The sequence below is a fragment of the Artibeus jamaicensis genome, unplaced genomic scaffold (assembly GCF_021234435.1).
Source record: "Artibeus jamaicensis isolate MK-2021 breed Jamaican fruit bat unplaced genomic scaffold, CSHL_Jam_final contig_585, whole genome shotgun sequence".
NCBI lineage: Eukaryota > Metazoa > Chordata > Mammalia > Chiroptera > Phyllostomidae > Artibeus > Artibeus jamaicensis.
In genome coordinates, this window is record NW_026521894.1 from 4,435,037 (window position 1) to 4,456,185 (window position 21,149).

Here is a 21,149-nt window from a genome sequence, read left to right on the forward strand (position 1 = left end):
TGTCTTTTCTCAGTCCTATATAAACACTTCCTCTTGAATTTTCTGGCAAAGGGGCCAAAGGCAGAAATTTATACATTGTACAAAAGCAAAACCAAAAAAAGAGTCTGATGTACTCTTTGTGGACAACTGAACAGGATGCCTAGGTGCTGAAGACGGCCATGCTAAAGACCAGATGACAGGTGTCATAAGCATGAAATTCCAAGTTACAGAGCACAACAGAATCCTAAAATATTTTCAGTCAAATATCTGGTCACTTTACCTCAATCGTTTTCTGTTGATCTATTCCAAGGCTGTGCATCAGTCGCAGAACCTGTTCATTAAACTCCCCAATGGATGGCTCATTTTCTTGCCCTTGTGAATAGAGAACAGGTCTCTGTACAGGAACTTCTATGAGCATCCATTTATGCTCCTTGATTTGCGCTATGGTTAGCCGTTTGGACGGGTCTAAGACCAACATCCTTCGAATAAGGTGCTCACAATCTATGGAAAACACAATGTTACAGAAGCCGTGTGAATCACCTTGCACTTCAGGGTGTTTGCTTCATTCATGTGATTTTGCACAATGGCATTAATCTTTGTATCCTCCATAATGCCCACTGGAAAGCAGAAGGTCAAATGAATAAATGATTATATGAAGGTTACTTAATATTTGTCAAGTCCACATGGTCAATTTTGATGCACAAAATTAACCATCACCGTGAATGAATACTTAAAAAAAAAAACAGGAGGCTGGAGGTCTCTCCAACCTGTGCTAAATGAACCTTTCTACTGAATTTGTCAACTGAAAATATCTAGACAGAGACTTAGATTTCCATTGAAAAAAAAATGCCTTCTTCCTAGAATAAGCAAATAATAAATGGATCCTCAGTTATGTCTAAAGCTGATATACTAAGGCTATGTAAGTGAGGCAAGAGCTCTCCAGTGGACTGCTGCTTTCTCCTTATCAGTGCAACTGAGGAAAATGTTCGTGGAACATTATTTACTTCTGATTACACTAAGAAAACTGCCCTGCTGCAACTCTGGGCACTAGCTTATCCACTGAGCTCACATCAAGTTCTTTACACTGCATAAGCTAACCTTAGGTCATTTGGTACGTGCCAGGCACCATGTTAAGTGCTTTTATAGAGATTAGTTTAATTAATCCCCACAGCACCCCTATTAGGAACCATGGTTACTTCTATTCTATAGACTGGGAAAACTGAAGCACAGAGAGGAAATATATAACTTGCCAATGTCAGACCACCAGTTAAATGGTGAACTCAGGACTTAAACCTGGCAGTCTGGCTCCAGAGTCTGCACTCTTAACTACTGGAGTCTTATTTCTACTGCTAGTAGGAACAAAGAGTTAAGAATGATAACCAAAAACTAATCTAAGGGGTAAACCTAACTGCTGCCTATGTTATAACCCAATATAAGATTAGTAGGGTTTATGGCAGTTCATCTGAATTCAACAGTTTTGCCGGTTGGTTTTTAAATTTAATTAACAAATTTTAATTTGTAACTTCCTGCCAAAAGATATGGGAAAATCCATTTCAAACTTAGAGCAAAATGGTTGTGAACCTGTATGTACAAAGAGCTCCTCTAAGTCTAAAATAAGCCTGGGACATTTATAGACTACGAGTAAATGGGAAGACTTGCGGTTCTTAATCTGGGGAGCTTTCTGTTTCCAGTCAGGGAGGCTGGAACTTTTCTCACCTACATGGAGGGGGCTCTTTACTTCTATGGCTTTTAAAGTATCTCAGTCACTATACTTAGCACCCAAACTCTCAGAAACAGGGAACCTTTGCCTAGGCATTTCATTTGGAGCACAAATTCTGTATAGCACAATCAGTAAGATGAACAGGTTGTTACCTTCTGACATGAAATATGGAATCCGGAATCTTCCTTCCAAAACCCTTTGCCTCAAAATAGGAAGAGTTGGTCCATCAAAAGGCAGAGCCCCACAGACAAGGACATAAAGAACGACTCCCATGCTCTGGGGAAGGAAACAAGTGGGTCATTTTTTTAGCAAGGACTTCAAACACTTTGTTTTCCTAGATATCCCCAGGGCTCTTAAAATGCTACAGATTGAAAAATTTCTGTTTGAATCTACTGTTTTCTAGAATTTGCAAAAAAATGAAACTCTGGTTACTACAATAGAGTATCTTACAATAAATATCAGAAGATCTGAATTTAATTATAATCCAGTGGACAGGAAAGGTATGAACTACTACCTGTGTGTTAGATACCAAGAGCTTCAATGGTGGGCCAGAGTACCAAATATTATCATTATAGATGCATTTAACACAGCAAAGCAAAGAAATACCCAAATATCCAGCTGTGGTCCTTCATACTGCTGCCCTTCAAAAACTTCTGGGGCTGCGTAAGGGGGGCTGCCACACCAGGTTGCCAGCAGTTCACCACTCTTAAAGAAATTTCCAAAGCCAAAATCTATTGGAATGGAAATAAATGTTACTTTCATGTATGGTCTCAAACTATGCTGCATTTCTCTGTAACAAATTTTATAATATGCTATGTTAGTAATGTTACTACTATTTCCTTTGTGAGCAATGGGATAACAACTATGTTGTGATGTTTCCCTAGCACTTAGCACAACGACTAGCAGATAGTAATTTAAGCATTCAAAACTATTTCTTGAATGAATGTACAAATGAATCATTTTCTTCTCATAGAGAATGAGCAAGAGATTAGAAAGAGACTAAATAATGTCTTCTTAAGGCTGAAAGAAAATCCACTGGTGTGGACAACCAACTTGTATTTGATAATCTTAGAATTTTAATTACTCTATGATTAAGTTATTTGTCTTATATGGTCTATAAGAAAAGAACCAGAGGAGTAAAACTCTTAAGATATTTACCTCAACATAGCCCTTATCACACAGTAGCAAAATAGATAACCTTTTAAGGCAACTCAGGACAGTGTTTCCTAAGTAACAGCTTGCTAAGTGTTGGCCCATCCATTCCTGATTTAGGCAGATACCTATCTAAATAGCTCATTAACATGTAGTGGCCATATGGCCCAGTCACAGGCCACCTATCACTAGTATTTACTCATTTATGGAATGCAGTGGCTTATATTTCAGAACAGCTAATGGCCTTCTCCTATTAGTAGTACTGAATCTACAGCTTCAATACACGGGATGCACTCTGAAAATACTATACTCAGACACCTTCAATATGAATGAAAATTACAGAATTCAGTGGCCTTTTGGTATAAATGCTAAGTCTTCACATAGTCTCATGTTCTTACTGAAGAAACAAATCCCTATTATTTTGTCAGTTACAGCCACACTGATTCTGTTATAACACACTCTTCATTGGAGAACACTCCCTTACTGACAGGACTTGGCTCTGTACCCAGCTAGTGCACAGCTTTGACTGGATAGTGAGCTTTTAAGAGGTGTCCCCAAGGAACTGAATCGAGTCTCCAGGGCCAGACTGACTAGCTGAGTGACTCTGGATCAGTCTTTGTGAGCCTCAGTTTCCCCAACTGTAAAGCTGAAATAATAAATGTATGCAGCTAGCAGGTTGTTCTGGGAATCCAATGAGTTAACATAAACTCACAGTCTCTTTACAACCTTGAGACTTTGGACAGTCCAGTGAGTACCTTAGGCTGAAGCATTCTCTCAGCTAGTTGATGGACGAGCTGGTGGCAAGCAGTAGTAACAGTGACAATAGCCACAATCTCCAACACTACAGCTTCATGGCAGAGTACAAACCATGAAGTTAGGGAGAACTAGAGCTCACCTCCCATTTTGCCACTTCCTAGCTTTAGGTCTTCTAGGTAAATTCTTTTACTTCCCTGAACAGTGGTTTCTGTATCTATAAATGTGGGGATAATCCACCTAGCCAGTTAGAATGCTGTGAGGATGAAATGAGATTAAGCATGTAAAATTCCTGGAACATATGAGAAATGTCAGCTCCCTTCAGTTTCTGTGAAGCATCAATACCAACCATTGTCTTTCAAAGACAAAGTTCCTGAGAAAATGTACAAGAAGAGTAGAAAAAGTATAGGAAAGTTTAAGGGTTCCAAAGAGAAAAGAGGGTACATGTGGGGAAAGCCCTGGGCACACTCTGAAGCTGGTGCAACAACACTTCGGCCTGTCCTGGGCATCCGGCATTACGAGGCAATGAGTTTCTTCCCTTACTGTGTGACTGCGGTTCAGTCCTACACTCTGATTCCCCAAGGCACTATCGGAGAGGTTTTATCTTCTCAATTCCACCTCTACGAGTAACCATTCATGATACATCATATGTACATATTGATATGTTTCTAATTTTCTAGAAAATCTATGTTCTCAAATGAGTCAAGAACTAGATGTTCAAATAACATTTAAAGAGGAAAATGTTAACTCCACTTGCACAGAAAAGCACAAGAAGCTATGATGTATGTTTGGAGATCCTGAAATAGGTCCAATAATTGCAGTACTTTAAATCATAATCACAGGATGAGTACATGTAAGTAAGTTGAGGATACGCTCCAAACTGCACTGTAGTTTTAACATCTCTAGGAGCCATTATGGAACCCCTTCACTCTGAATGTCCCTGAACTCTGTTGGAATGAACTCAAGGGAATGACCGGAACAGGCCCGTCAGGAAGGCAGCCTGGCCTCTTTATTGCCCAGGCTTGCTCACTGGTACATTTCATACGCATGAAGAGAACAAGAGTGAGGAAAGCGTCACGTGCCTATGGCATCCCAGTCTCAACCTTGGCTTTACATGAAGAAAGTGTCCTGTTAACTTGTAAGAAGTGATACTAAGCAGATATTTACTTCTTTTTTTTTTCTCATCAGTGTGTGGTTGCCTCTCATGTGCCCCCTACTGGGAACCTGGCCCAAAACCCAGGCACGTGTCCTAGACTGAGAATCAAACCAGTGACCCTTTGGTTCACAGAACAGTACTCAATCCACTGAGCCACACCAGCCAGGGCCATTTTAGATGTTTACTTCTATTTCCTGTAAATAACTAATGAAAATAGAAACTTGAGCCTATAAAAACAATAAAACACCAAAAGATAATCAGGTTCATAAGGGCTATTATTAAAGGCATATATGCAGATATCTCCTATAACCTTGCCAAAGCACTTAATATTGTTGTAATCAATCATCTGATATAACATTTAAGAAAGACTCTGGAGTCAGGCAGATTTGGAATAAAATCCTGGGTTTTCCACTTAGCTGTGTGATCTTGGATAAATTATTTAACTCATTGAAGTCTTGGTTTCCTCATTTGCAAAATGGGGATAATACCTATGTTTCATAAATCACTGTAACTGACTGTATATTATGCCACTTCCTATAAGTAGATAATAGACAATGCTTGAGCTATTCAATAGAAGAACAGTAATTCTTCCTCTTTTTGTTTTACTTATCTGCCTCCTCCATCAGACTAAACTCCTTGAAAGCAGAGAGGGGAAATGATATATATCTGAACTCCCAGCACTTAGCTCACTCTCTGTGGACAACAGCCGTTCAATAAAGGTTTGCTGAATGAATATGTTGTCACTGCCTTGTTTAAAAGTGCTTCCTATGTGTCAGAAACTTACTTGAGCTCTCTAAAGATGATTTCTTCCTAATAACTCTATTTGGTGTCTTTATTTTAGAAGAAATTGAGGGCAGAAAGTTAAGGACCTTGCCAGAGGCTATGCTAAGCTGCAGGACTGGAACAGAAACCAAGCCCTCACTGTTACCCATCACCCTTATGTCCTTCCCTGGCACAGAGATATATAGCTGTTTTTGAGCAAGTTAATAATGGTCAGGTTTAAGAAGTGTCAGGAAAAGCACTTAAATTCTTTTTATTTCTTCACAGGAATCTGGATTATTTGCTTCATTCGATCTGCAGCTTTCTGCCTAAAAGCATACAGTAAAATGGAGGATGAGCAAGAGGGAAGAAATATGAAAATGGCATAGCTAGGAAGGACTTATTTCTTATCACCATTAACTCAAGTGGAATGCATTAATCTCTTATCCGACCAACTAAAACCACTGCATCCTTTCATTAAACATGTGAGTGTGTGCATATTAACAAGCACGGTACAAACACCAAAGAGAGCCTAACCACAGCCAAGGATGGTGAAAGACACTACATTTTCACCTGATTTTTGGAAGGTATTATGAAAACGACCACTTGTGCAATCGCTCTTCTTCATGCTAGGCCCAGGCTCAGCCTGGCCTTGCTGGGAAGGAACATCCTTCCAGTTCAATTTCTTCTGCAATGCTCTGATCTGCAAGTTAACACCTGTGAGGATGGCTGCTATGTGCCTCAGGCGTTTTGTTTCCTGTTTCTTTGTCATAAAACTTATGTCACGTAATGTTGAACTCACTTTGGTATTTTTTTAAATTTTATTTATTTATCTTTAGAAGGGAAGGGAAGGAGAGAAGGAGAGAAATATTAATGTATGGTTACTTCTGGTCCATCCCCTGCTGGGAACTGGTCCCTTGCTGGGAACTGACCTGCAACCCAGGCATGTGCCCTGACGGGGAATCAAACCTCGATCTTTTGGTTTGCAGGCCTGTGCTCAATCCACTGAGCTAGCTACACCAGCCAGGGCTCACTTTGGTATTATTTAACTTTTAATTTTGAAATACTTTTAGACTCACAGAATGAGCTGAAAGAGAATTCCCTATGCCCTTTGACCAGCTTCCCTTAATGCTAACATTTTACATAACTATAGTAGTTCAATTATCAAAACTAAGAAAGTAGCATTGATTCAATACTATCAACAATCATGGATTTCACCAATTTCTCTTACTAATGTCCTTTTTCAGTTCAGAGTTTCACAATGCATTTAGTTATCATGTCTTCTCCGATTTCTAACAGTTCCTCAGTCTTTCCTTCCATGACAACAAACAGCACAGGTCAGGTATATTGTAGACGGTCCCTCAGTTTGGGTTTGGCTGACATTTTCTCATGATTAGACTGAGATCGTGAATTTTTGCAAGAACATCACAGAGGTGAAGTGCTCTTCTCTGTGCATAACATCAGGGGGTGCATGGTATTATGTCTAATTACTGGTGGGGTTAACCTTAATTGCCTAATTAAGATGGTGCCTGTGGGCTGCCCCATTATAAAGTTACTATTTTTCCCTCTGTAATCAATATTTTAGGAAATACATCGAGACTATACATATTCTGTTTCTCCTTAAACTTTCACCCACTTACTTAAATTGTATTCATTAGTAGATCCTGACTGCAGCAGCGATTACTGCAGTGTCCTAATAGTGAGTTCCTTTCCCTAATTCCTTCTACACTTACTAATTATAATTCTTTAGGAAATAATTGTCCCTTCTGCTTTTATTTATTTATTAAATAATTTACTTATTATTTATAACACTGTCATATTAGTATGTGTCATGAATACTTATTTTATTGCTGGGGCTATAATTCAATACCAGTTATATTGTTATTTATTTTGATGTTCAAATAGTTCCAGCTTTGGCCTTTAGGAGCTAATTCAGGCTGGCTCCTATATCCTTTCAACATGCCCCATCTTTTTTAGAAATTTCACTTTAAGTATTTTCTTATTTTTTGACACCAGATGATATTCCAGGTTCATTTTATATTTTCCCTGCCCCAGCCTGGAAATCAACCACTTTTCCAAAGAGGCCCTGGTTCCTTTTATCAGAGGAATTGTATTTAGAAACCACGACTAAGACCTAGGTGTGTTCATTACAATTGGAATGCCATTGCTTCTGAACCCTGCCAGCAAACAGTTAGAAAATATATGTATGTATGCCACTTCATGTGTGCATACATACATATATTTATTTTTGTGCCAATATAGTATATGTATTTTTAAAAGCCCTTCAGTTCATACTGACACTTCTCATAATGATCCAGGTTTCAGTCTAGCATTATTTTGACACTATTTCTATTCCCACATGATTAAGCAACTCTGAAAAAGTTTTGAAAGTATAAATAAGTCAGGAAGAAAGAAGTTAGGGAAAGCTCCCTGTAGGTGGAATGAGGAAGTAGGAATGGACATCCTGTAAACTGAAGAGTCATGGCTTTGATTCTTGGGTCAGGCACATGCCTAGGTTGTGGGTTTGGTCCCCACTCGGGGTGCATGTGAGAGGCAACCAACTGATGTTTCTCTCCTTTCTCTCTTTTTCCCTTCCCTTCTCTAAGCATGTCCTTGGGAAAGGATGAAAAAAAGTTCCTTTCCTCTGCAATAATTTGTTATTTGGGTAAGAATAACTGTTTGAACTCTCCCTCACAATGTTACCAATCTGTCCAGAGACTGGAGAGTCTGCCCCACTGGCCAAGAGCAGCAAGGGGGAGGTTCTTACACTGAGAACACAGAAAGCTAGAAAAATCAATGGATAGGGCACTGGCACCAAAAGCTAGTAAGATAATTGGATAGAGAAAACTCCCCCACCCCACCCCAAGTACCAGGAGAAGACAAACACATGTGCCATAGAAGTCAAAATGGAATAGGGGGAGATGCTGAATCAAAGAAGCCACCCAAAGAATGTGAAAGGTTGGGAAGTTGATTGGTCATTTTGAGAAAGCACCTGGCCCATCCCACACCCAGGCTAAATTGCTGGGGAATAAAGAGGCTTGGGACTCACTGGCTGGTGATCTGCATTCTCACCTTGCTCTTGCCTCTTTGCTGCAGGAGGAAGCACCTCCCCCGACCCTCTCTCTCTCTGGGGGGAGAGAGCTCTCCCCAACTCCTCCACCTGGCGTGCCCTCACCAGTGCTTACCACGCTCTCCTGGGAGTACACAACCTTGCAGCCCTAGCAGCCACATTGTCCATGGCTCACTAGCTCCACATGCAGGCTCCAGGATGGAGCCTGAAATGAACAGCAGCCAGAAATGAGCTAAGCTGCCTGGATAGGGATGACTATGACTGTTTACCAGCCACTTGCAGGCTCCTAAGGACTGTACTTTGAAATGGATCAGAAACTCTGAACACTGGCATTTGTTTTGGTCTTGCTGAGGATGACTGGACTTTTTTCATGGCAGAAAGAGGCTTTGAATGGGAACTGCCATTCTCCCAGGTCACATAGCACCCAAATAAAACCTCTTTCCTTTTGCACCACCATCTGCCTCGTGAGTTTGACTTTTGGGGTGACAGGCAGCGGAAACTGCATTTTTGTTTGGTTACAATATTGTACCTTGAAGTTGTCAGATCAACCATGATTTAAAACATTTCTTGAACATAGAAGGAAAAAGACAAATCTTCCTAAAAAATCTCTTGGCTTCTCAATTTTAAGAAAGTTCAATCTGAAATCATAGTAAGTTTTAGAAACAACTTATTATGTCCTTCAACATGGTCTAATAAAATCCAAATACATTTATGTCTCCGATTTCTAACAGATGCCTACTCTGGGCTAACATATTACATACTTGGCATTTCTGCATTTATTATCTCACTTAATCATAATGACAGCCCTGTAAGTATAATGGTCCTTACCTTACAAAGCAGGGAACTGAAGCTCAAAGTGGGTAACTGACTTGCCCAAGCATCTATAGCTCCAAGTGGCTTAGCCAGGATTCAAATACAGCCCTTTGAACTCCAAGCCAGGTGTTCTTTTTCACTGTATCACAGATGTTCCCAAGAATACCACGAATACCATGAGTCAGAGATATTTAATCTAACTTTAAATTGGAAGCAAGGCTGTCATAAACCCACGAAAAGTCCTTTACATCAAATACAGACATTTTCTAATTTATCCCTCTGCCAGCAGACCTTGACAAGTAAGTGCCTTCTCTTCTTTACATGACTGGATGCCATGAAACAGTAGCCTACTAAGCAAATGGGAGCAATTAACATGTATACAAAGTAAATGTCAGAAATATACACTGATATTCACTTCAGGAATCTATATTCATTTTAAGAATGCATGATACATTAAATGATATATCTTGTCCTTTTCATGGAAGATGACCCACGCTCCCATCCCTATAACATAAGGCATGTACGCCAAGGTTTCCCTCCAACAGTAACTCTGAGGTTTCCTTATATTGCCATATTTGCTTACCTGGTTCCCATGTGGCCTAAAATGTTTATGAAAGAGAGGGTTTGGAGTAGGGTACTTAACCACAAAAAAGGAAAATTACTGTTGACTGATTCTCATGGAAATCAACTTGGCCTCAAAAGTTGAATACTTTAATTACCTCTTATAAAACTAAGCAGTAACAGACCGTGAATATATTTGAAAACAGAACTAGAATTGGTATTGTTTTCTGTTTTATATTTTGAAAGTGACTGGTTAACCTGTATCTTCCTGATAACAAAAATCAATTATTATTAGTGTCATCATTAAGTTACACAAATTATCAGTGCTCAAACACCATTAGCAAAGGGCCAGTGCTTTAGGAACTACAGGGCCTTGTACAGAGTGAAGAAGCTGCTCGCAATGCTTATTGTCTGATGGGAATCAAGCATATTAAGGAATTCTCTGGTGTGTGTTGGAGTTAAGAGATCAAACATTAGCATGCATACAAACCATCTGGGGAATCTGCTAAAATGCAGATTCTGATGCAGTAGGTCTAGGGTTCAGCTTGAGATTCTGCATTTCTTTTCTTTTCTTTTTTAAAAGATTTTTATAATTTAGAGAGAGGGGAAGAGAGGGAGAGAAACATCCATGTAAGAAAGAAAGAGCTGCCTCTTGCACGTGTCCTGACTAGGGATCGAACCTTCAACCCAGGCATGTGCCCTGACTAGACATTGAACTGGTGACCTTTTTGCTCTGTGGGTGGACACTCCAGCCAACTGAGTCACACCAGTCAGGGAGAGATTCTGACTTCCTACCAAGCTCCAAAGGGATGGTTATGCTGCTGGTCCCCAAACCACAGTTTGATTAGTCAGGAAATAGAGAATAAAACAGAGGTTTTGAGGACTTCCCGCCAAGCTGGAGGTATAGGTAGACACACTGTGCCTCCTCACACAACCAAAAACACAGCAATTTAAAAACAAAAAACAACCAGAACTCACAGAAATCGAACTGTATGGAAGTCCAACAACCAAGTAGTTAAAGAAGACACATTCTTTCAGACTGGTAAAGGGGGGAAGAGGACTTGTGGCGAGGAGGTGGCTAGCAGACCGGGGTGTGCAAGGCTGCAGCTGGCAGACCCAGTGGTCCCACATTCATAGACAGATAAACCAGGCGAAACAAAGGGGAAGTGGGAACTCCCAGTCTCACAGGAAACTGTGTTGGAGAGACCCACAGGATCCTACAACTTACACAAGCCCACCCACATGGGAATCAGCACCAGAAGGGCCCAATTTGCTTATGGGAAGTGACCGAAATCTGGCAGAGAGCAAAGTAAGTGACATTGTTCCCTCTTGGACCCCTTCCCCACAAACAGAGTAACAACACAGTATGTGGGTTACCCTGCCCTGGTGAACACCTAGGGCTCCGTCTCTCACTACATAACAGGTCAGTCAAGACAAAAAAAAAAAAAAAAGGCCAAACAAAAGAACAAATCAAAGCTCCAGAAAAAATACAACTAAGCAATGAAGAGAGATGAACAGTTCAAAAACAATGGTAATCAGGATGCTCACAGAATTGGCTGAATTTGGTCACAAATTAGATGAAAAAAATGAAGGCTATGCTAAGTGAAATAAAGGAAAATGTACAGGGAATCAACAGTGATGGAAAGAAAACTGGGACTCACATCAACGGTGTGGACCAGAAGTAAGAAAGAAACATCCAACCAGAAAAGAATGAAGAAACAAGAATTCAAAAAAATGAGGAGAGGAGCAGGAAACTCCAAGACATCTTTAAACGTTCCAACACCCAAATCCTAGGGGTGCCAGAAAGAGAAGAGGAAGAGCAAGAAATTGAAAATTTATTTGAACAAATAATGAAGGAGAACTTCCCCAATCTGGCAAAGGAAATAGACTTCCAGGAAGTCCAGGAAGCTCAAAGAGTCCCGAAGAAGGTGGACCCAAGGAGGAGCACACCAAGTCACATCATAATTACATTAGCCAAGATAAAAATGAAGGAGAGAATTCTAGAAGCAGCAAGAGATAAGGGGACAGTCACCTACAACGGAGTTCCCATCAGACTGTCATCAGATTTCTCAAAAGACACCTTACAGGCAAGAAGGGGCTGGAAAGAAGTATTCCAAGTCATAAAAGGCAAGGACCTACATCCAAGATTGCTCTATCCAGCAAAGCTTTCATTTAGAATGAAAGGGCAGATAAAGAGCTTCTCAGATAAGGTCAAGTTGAAGGAGTTCATCATCACCAAGCCCCTATTATATGAAATGTTAAAGGGACTCATCTAAGAAAAAGAAGATAAAAACCATGTACAGTAAAATGACACCAAACTCACAATTACTAACAACAACACCTAAAACAAAAACAAAAACAAAACAAACAGCTAGAATGGGAACAGAATCACAGAAATGGAGATCACATAGAGGGTTATCAACTGGGGAATGGGAAGAGAAGAGAGGGTTAAAAGGCACAGAGAATAAGTAGCATAGATGATAGGTAGAAAGTAGACAGGGGGATGGTAAGAATAGTATGGGAAAAGTAGAAGTCAAAGAACTTATATATATGACACATGGACATAAACTAAAAGGGGGGAATGTGGGTGGGAGGGGTGTGCAGGGCAGAGGGGAGTAAAGGGGGAAAATGGGACAACTGTAATAGCATAATCAATAAAATATATTAAAAAAGAGGTTTTGAAAAAGATATAGAATATGTTAAATAGTTCGTCACTATTTTTATTGTTGCAAAATAATAATTACTAAATACTTTCAGAATTTTAATTTAAATGACAGACCGATTACAAAAAGTCATTAGGTAAACTATCAAAGTCATTTTTTAGAAAAGGCAAAAAGCAAGAAGGAACTGGGAAGAAGTATTCCAAGTCATAAAAGACAAGGACCTACATCCAAACTTACTCCATCCAGCAAAGCTTTCATTTAGAATGGAGAGCAGATAAAGTGTTTCACAGATAAGGTCCAGTTAAAGGAGTTCATCATCACTAAGCCCTTAGTATATGAAATGTTAAAAGGGACTTATCTAAGAAAAAGATGATCAAAACTATGAACAGTAAAATGACAACAGAGTCACAACTATCAACAAAAGAACCTAAAAAAAACAAAAACAAAAATGAACTAAGCAAACAATGAGAACAGGAACAGAATCACAGAAATGGAGATCACAGGGAGGGTTATCAGCAGGGAAGGAGAGGAGGGAGAATGTGGGGAAAGGCACAGGGAATAAGAAGCATAAATAGCAGGTAGAAAACAGACAGGAAGATGTTAAGAACAATATGGGAAATGGAGAAGCCAAAAAACTTATATGTATGACCCATGGACATGAACAAATGTGGGGGAATGATGTTGGGAGGGGTAATACAGAGTAGAGGGGAATAAAGGGGGGGAAAATGGGGCAATTGTAATAGCATAATCAATAAAATATATTTTAAAAAAGGAAAAAGCAAACAAAAAATTAAAAACTAGTCTTTCAAGCTAAGAAAAGGTACACAATTTCTCTGGGAATGGATACAACCAAGGCAAGTTTTAAACTCCAACAGTGTGTTATACTATTTAATTTACAATTTAAAAAAATCTCCCTATGGAGCAGCAGATGGCTTTAGGGTTACATTTATCTTTGTTTCCAAAATTACCAATAGAATTCAGATATGCAGTCTCATGAAGATTTATACACATCCTTTGTAATTATTACAATAGGAATGAAGAAGACAATTAAGAGGAAATGAGAGACAGGCCAGTGGTAAGAGTTGAAGCTGACCCATTGCACAAACTGAATAGCTATCAGCCAACACTGGCATCAATGCACACTTTGTTGCCAACCAGCAAGAAAAGGCCAGCTTCACAGTTGACTTCCAAATATCAATCACTCCCTCACTACCTGGCAGAAGGGCACAAAAACAACACAGCTGAGATAAAATGTGATCTTGCTGACCTGTATGAGACATCTATTTGTACAATGAGAGAGTTCAGTGAGCTAAGAAGCAAATAAATTACCTTACTTGGCCCAAAATGGAGTTAGGAAGAAGAGATGGGGGGTGGGGTGGTAAGGAGGTAACAAAAGAAAATGAAAGAAAACCCTACAAGCTCTCTTCCATATTCTAGGCTTAATGTGCTGCTAAGGCTGTGTAGGTTTAAAGGATAAAGGGCCAGGTCTCATTGTGCTTGCTGAGGCAAAGCTGTTTTTATATTTTACCTAATACTAGTGGCAAGAGGATAACAAACAGAAGACTGCTAATAAATACTTTACCAGTGAAACCTGTCTCGAGCTCTCCCACTCTTTTTTGGTTTCATGGCACAAAACTGGAGTTTTACATACAGAAACCCTGTCTGTCTCAAGGTATTCTAGTGAGCAGGAAGACTGCTGGATGCAATACTGGGGGATGTTGGGCCACTCAGAGATCATGGGTCAACTCAGAAAGGAAGCACTGGTCCCTTGGCCAAGGACAAGGGACTTACGATGCACAGGTCAGATTAATGAGACTCATTACACATTACTAATTAAACTGAAGGTTCCTCAGGAAAAAAAATAATTTGCATCAAGCAGAGATAATTTAGAATATAAACAATAAACATCCCTTGTTCCTCTGGAATTTGTATTAACAAGACTTTAAGGACTTGATAATTAAAAAAAAAACATGGTGAGGGGGGCTATCAAAAATTCCAGGATTTGTTTCACATGGAATCAATTATACATTGAATACAAATAACACCTACTTTAATTGAGTATTACATGGTTCTAGTAAGAATTTATTTAACACTTGAATAACACTATGTACCGGGGGCTATTCCAAGTATTTTACAAATACTAACCAGTAACCACTATGAGATACAAACTTCTATCATTCCCTCCTTACAAATAAGGAAACTGAGGACACAGAGGTTAGGCAATACGTTCAAGGTCATGCAGCTGGTAAGTGCCAGAACCAGGATGCAAACCCAGGTGGCTTAGCTCTAGAGCCCACACTCTTACCTACTACCCTCACTGTCTCCAACATTATCACTAATCCCTACAACATTCCCAAAGAACAGAGTAACCTCTGCCTAACGGATATGGAAACCTAGGCTCAGTGAGGTTGAGTAACCAGCCCAAGGTCACATAGACAGAATTTATACCTGAATTGCCTAATATCAAACTCCACATTCTTTTTGTGAAGCCTTGTTTGAACTGTGATATTTGTGCAAATTTCCTCTAAATAACTCATGCATTTTTATCCTTATCTATGTATTTAATATAAACATCTCAGATTAGGAGAGCTAAACAATAAAACTAAATGTCCTCTATCTGCTTATTCTCAACATTATGCCTAAATAATCATAGCAAAAACAGCTATGAGGAAACAGTACTTCAATTACTAAAACTAATGAAAGCCAATATTTCTTTGCAGTCTGTCCCTTACTCTGGATGTCCTCTTCTGTTTTGCAAAGACTGGAGGGCTTATGACTGAGGATGACTGAGGCAATGAGCACACACAGGCGTGGATGAGCACATGGCTCATCAGTGTCTGATGTCTTCCCCCACTGGGGGAGCATAAATTAGATGCTGATTTCAAAGCCATGTTTCTGTATTTATTCAAATGAACTGTCATTTTCTGCTTTCTCAATAGAGACATTTTAATTTAAACTGAGTTTTGGTTTGCATTCTCTTCAATTTCAATATATAAAATGGCTAAAACAGTTCATTTATCCAGCTCACTTAGGAATTAAAAAAGTCTTCATAAGAAGAATAAAGAAAGTATAGTTTGAGGGAATAATTTTATATTTTATTCTGGTTCTTACAATTTTTCAGTGTAGCCCCATCCTTCCTAGTTGTGTTTAGATTTCTTAAAATTCAAGAAGAATCCTGGACTTCTGGCCAAGATGGAGGGGTAGGTAGACACACTGTGCTTCCTCGCACAACTAAAGTAAGGACAACAAAAATTTATAACAAAATAAGAAACAGAACTGCCAGAAAATTAAAATGTATGAAAGTCTGACAACCAAGGAGTTAAAAGACACATTCATCCAGTCACATAGAACAGTAGGAGGGGCAGAGTCCAGCGGCTGAGCAGAGAGAGGTAGCGGCAAAAAAAGTGGTGGCACCCAGCATGAAAGGCAGCAACTGAGAAACCCCAGGCCCCCAAGTCAACAGTGGGCAGACGGCAGGTGCACAGGTGGTGGCTGCCAGACCCAGTGAGGCAGCAAATGAGAAAAGGGGCATGGTGTGCAAGGTGGCTGGTGGCACAGGTGGTCCCACATTCGCTCACAGATAAACCAGGTGAAACTGGGGAGCCAGATAGACCATGCAACCCAGGGTCCCATCATGGGGAAATACAGCCTCAAAACACCGATCGAAAACACCTGTGGAGGCTGAGGTGCTGGGACTCCCAGCTTCATGAGAGAGTTCATTGGAAAGACCCAGAGGGTCCTAGAATGTACACAAGCTCACCCACCCAGGAATCAGCACCAGAAGGGCCCAGTTTGCTTGGGGGAAGTGGCAGAAGGGACTGAAATCCAGCAGAGAGTAGAGCAAGCAATGTTGTTCCCTCTCTGACCTCTCCCCCACATACAGCATCACAACCCAGTGATGTGGGCTACCCTGCCCTGGTGAACACCTAAGGCTCCACTCCTCACTACATAACAGGCCAGTCAAGACCCCTCCCCACCAAAAGGGCCCAAATGGAAGAGCAGATCAAAGTTCCAGAAAAAACAGAACTAAGTGAGAAAAAGACAGCCAACCTATCAGATGCACAGTTCAAAGCAATGGTGATCAGGATGCTCATAGAATTGGTTGAATTTGGTCACAAAGTAGGTGAAAAAATGAAGGCTTCTCTAAGTGAAATAAAGGAAAATGTACAGGAAATCAATAGTGATGGGAAGAAAACTGGGACTCAAATCAATGGAGTGGACCAGAAGGAAGAAAGTAACATTCAACCAGAAAAGAATGAAGAAACAAGAATTCAGGGACTTCCAGCCAAGATGGAGGCGTAGGTGGAAACACTGTGCCTCCTCCCAGAATCAAGTTTAAAGATAACAAAGTTTTAGTAACAAAAACACAACCAAAACACAGAAAATTGAACTGTATGGAAGTCCGACAACAATGAACTGTTCATCCAGACCAGTAAGAGGGGCGGAGTCAGTGGCTGGCTGAGTGCGGTTGGGCAGGAAAAAGTGGCTGGAATGACCCAGGAGCACAGGCAGCGGTTGGAGGATCCCAGGCATGGGGTGGCAAAGGGTGGACCCAGTAACGGCGCAAGGCGGCGGCTGTCATACGTTGGCGTGCAGATAAACCAGATGGAAAAAAAAACAGATAGTGAGACAGACCACACAACCCAGGGCCCCAGAACCGGAAATTAAAGCCTAAAAGCACCAATTGGAAAAACTTTTGGGGTCAAGGTGCCGGGAGAAGCTCCCAGGCTCACAGAGAGTTTGTTGGCGAGACCCACAGGGTCCTGGAGGGTGCACAGGCCCATACATCCAGGAGCCGGCACCAGGGGGGTCTGGTTTGCCTGCGGGAAGCAGCAGAGGAGACCGAAATCCGAGAGAGAGCAGAACAAATGTCAATGCCCTTCTCTGACTCCGCCCCCACATACAGTGTCACAACTAAGTGACTGGGTCGCCCTGCCCTGGTGAACACCTAAGGCTCCACACCTCATACATAACAGGTGTGAACAGACCAAAACATTATGGCTCCAGAAGAACAGCTCAAAGCCCCAGAGCCAATACTTTTAAGCGACCAAGAGATAGCCAACCTATCAGACGCACAGTTCAAAATACTGGTGATCAGGATGCTCACAGAAATGGTTGATTTTAGTCACAAATTAGAGGAACAAATGAAGGCTAGACTAATTGAAATGAAGGGAAATGCACAGGAAACCAATCGTGATGGAAAGGAAACTGGGACTCAAATCAAGGGAGTGGACCAGAAGGAAGAAAAAAATGATCGAACAGAAATCAATGAAGAAACAAGAATTCAAACAAATGAGGAGAGGCTTAGGAATCTCCAGGACATCTTTAAACATTCCAACACCCGAATTATAGGGGTACCAGAAGGGGAAGAGGAACAGCAACAAGTGGAAAACTTACTTGAACAAATAATGAAGGAGAACTTCCCCAATCTGGCAAAGAAAATAGACTTCCAGGAAGTCCAGGAAGCTCAGAGAGTCCCAAAGAAGGTGGACCCAAGCAGCAACACACCAAGGAAGATCATAACTACATTAGCCAAGATTAAAATGAAGGAGAGAATTCTACAAGCAGCAAGAGATAAGGGGACAGTCACCTACAAAGGAGTTCCCATCAGACTGTCAGCTGATTTCTCAAAAGACACCTTATAGGCAAGAAGGGGCTGGAAAGAAGTATTCCAAGTCATGAAAAGCAAGGACCTACATTCAAGATTGCTCTATCCAGCAAAGCTTTCATTTAGAATGGAAGGGCAGATAAAGTGCTTCTCAGATAAGGTCAAGATGAAGGAGTTCATCATCGCCAAGCCCTTATTATATGAAATGTTAAAGGGACTTATCTAAGAAAAAGAAGATAAAAAATATGCACAGTGAAAGGACAGCAAACTCACCTGCCTTATTAACAACCACACCTAAAACAAAAGCAAACTAAGAGGACAGCTAGATCAGGAGCAGAACCATAGAAATGGAGATCACATGGAGGGTTAGCAACAGGGGAGTGGGAGAAGGATAAGGGAGGAGAAGGTACAGAGAATAAGTAGCATAGTCAGTAGGTAGAAAATAGACAGGGGGGAGGGCAAGAATAGCATGAGAAATGTAGAAGCTGAAGAACTAAATGGACATGAACTTAAAGGGGGGAATGTGGGTGGGAGAGGGTGTACAGTTTGGAGGGGAATGAAGGGGGTAAAATGGGACAACTGTAATAGCATAATCAATAAAATATACTTGAAAGAAAAGAAGAATCCTTTGAAATCAGAAGATGATGTTTTTAAAGGAAAGCAGGGCCATAAAAAAGTTATAACATCTATGCATAAAAAGAAATATCCCAGAGAAATTCTTTAACAGCTAGCTAATGAATTTAGAACACATCTAAGCTTTTTATGGCATATAGTAGAACCCTTCCTCATCAGGCTCTACCTACCTGTGTAGACTCTGTTCCTAGCACTCCTCAATGGCACCAATGTCTCACCAGTTCTGCTCTGGAGTGCCCCTACATACTGAGTTTTCTGGACTGCCTGTCTTTGCACATCTGCTTGGAGCTGCCCTCTGTGCTTTACCCCCTCAACCCCTTCTCACCCTATCGCACTGATTTCTTCTTAAGCAGGTCTTAGTTAATACTTTCTTCCAGGCAGAGTTAGTCTTTCTCCTTCCTTTACAACAATTACCTTTTTGTGTTTTACTTATTTGAAGATCTGGTTCTGGATTAATTCCTTGAGGTAAGAGCAGAGTTGAGTTTTGCATTGTTGTTTTGTCTTGAAATATTTGCATTTCCAGGACTTAGCTCAGAAGCAAAGCAAATGCTTAATAAACATTTAATGAAATTTGGGTAAATGGTGGTGAGGATGACAGAAAAAAATGTGGGCAGGAACGTATTTGAGTGCTTAGATGCACTGTGTGTATCTATACTTGGGGGGAATAAAATCAAGGACACTAAGTGTATCAGTACAGAAGGATGGAACCCAAAATCTGGTTAGTGACTAAGCCCCGAGGGGTAACTGACAGTAAGGCCTGGACATGACGGCACAGTGTAGAGGAGGAAACACAGACACTGACTGGTCAGAGACACAGGTTGGAATTCTAGGTCTGCTTCCTACGATCTGAGTTACCTTGGCAAGCTTTTTAATCTTTTTGTATTTCAGCTTTCTCATCTAAAAACTGGCAAGAGTGATGCAGTTCCTAGGGTTGCTGTGAAGATTAAATGGTACAAGTACCTAGCAGGGTATCTGAAAATACTGAAGACTCTAGGTCTCAGACATTTTACCTGTCTTCTAGATAAAAATGAGTACTTAAGTTTAGATATTGAAAAACAAAAATGAAAACAGCAAAAGCACACAAGAAATCAGCCATCTCATAATGACACTGAAAATATTGGGTTTACCTACCCATATTCAAGTGGACATATAGCTAGGCAAAACTGAGTATATTTTGTTTCCAAGGGTCTTTGGTTCTATTGGACATATTCTTTTGAGAAGTTAGTGACAGAGCACTTTGGAATTCCTAAAGCATATGACTCAGACCTCTCACCTTTCTCTGCCTGAAAACACTGCCAAAACTCCTCTCAGGCAGTGTTTTGTGAATTTCTTGTTTTGGTGATAAATGAATGTAAAGGTGAGGAAGGGTTTCCCCTTCTTTCTATAGAGTGAAGGACTTCAAAAGCAAGAGTGTTCTCTAAAGGTGGTAATTTTAGTGCAGGAGATGTTTTTAAAGAGAAGTAAACAAAAATTCCAGTGACCTTCGTGCATTACAGAAGGTTGGCAAAAAGGAGTGAAGTGAATGAAACCAAATGGAAAGGCCAAAAGAAGAAGGAAGAAAAAAACCCCACAAATGGGAGAAGTGAACACATAAGAAATTATGGAAGTACTAATATAGTGGATTGCATTTTCAAAACCAAAATGACAGGTCAATATAATAAATCTTTATATATATAATAGGAATATAACAAAATAACTTGTCTTTTTAAGGCAATCCCATTATTAAAAAAAATCACAGACTACAGAATAGAAAATCCATTACCTCCCTGTAACACTGGCATTTAAAATGAATTATTAAAATCAAGGTAAATGAAAGTTAAAGCAGAGTAAGTGAAAATTAATTATTTACTTTCCTCAAAATGCTCAGGATAGAAACTAATGGAAAATGGTGGAGAAATAACCCGATTAAATGAACAAATCAGAGGCTTTCCTTTTTCCTCAGAGGCTTTTAACTTACATTTTATACTCCAAGGAACTGTTTACTCTCTAAACTTTTTCTAGTGAATATCTAACCTAACTAGTCAAGCAATAATTTCTTGGCCAGCTGCTCTCATCTGGATGTCTCTCTGTTTCTCTTTCATAAGCCAAGAACAAAACACCAGCACCTGTAATTTTGCTAAAATTGTTTTATTCCCCTCACCTTCAAAACCCTAACCAAAACAGACCCCTCTCCATCCAACCCCTGGAACCCCCACTGCTGCTGCCCTAGTTCATACCCACATTTTCTTAATAGAACTATTGCACTAGATTCCTTATTAATCTTCCTGTCTTTAGTCTTATCC

General features: G+C 40.3%; 1 protein-coding gene across 2 annotated transcripts in view; it reads right to left on the minus strand.

Annotated features, from left to right (window-relative positions):
• The window catches only part of SIK2 (salt inducible kinase 2), a 141,210-nt gene that overhangs the window by 33,778 nt on the left and 86,283 nt on the right, over positions 1 to 21,149 (minus strand). For both annotated transcript variants that reach the window (XM_037136166.2, XM_037136165.2), the window contains exons 5-7: positions 2,306 to 2,430; positions 1,852 to 1,975; positions 260 to 480 (exon numbers count right to left, since the gene is read on the minus strand). In XM_037136166.2, coding sequence (XP_036992061.2) covers positions 260 to 480; positions 1,852 to 1,975; positions 2,306 to 2,430 — 470 coding nt within the window. The remainder of the gene's footprint in view (positions 1 to 259; positions 481 to 1,851; positions 1,976 to 2,305; positions 2,431 to 21,149) is intronic.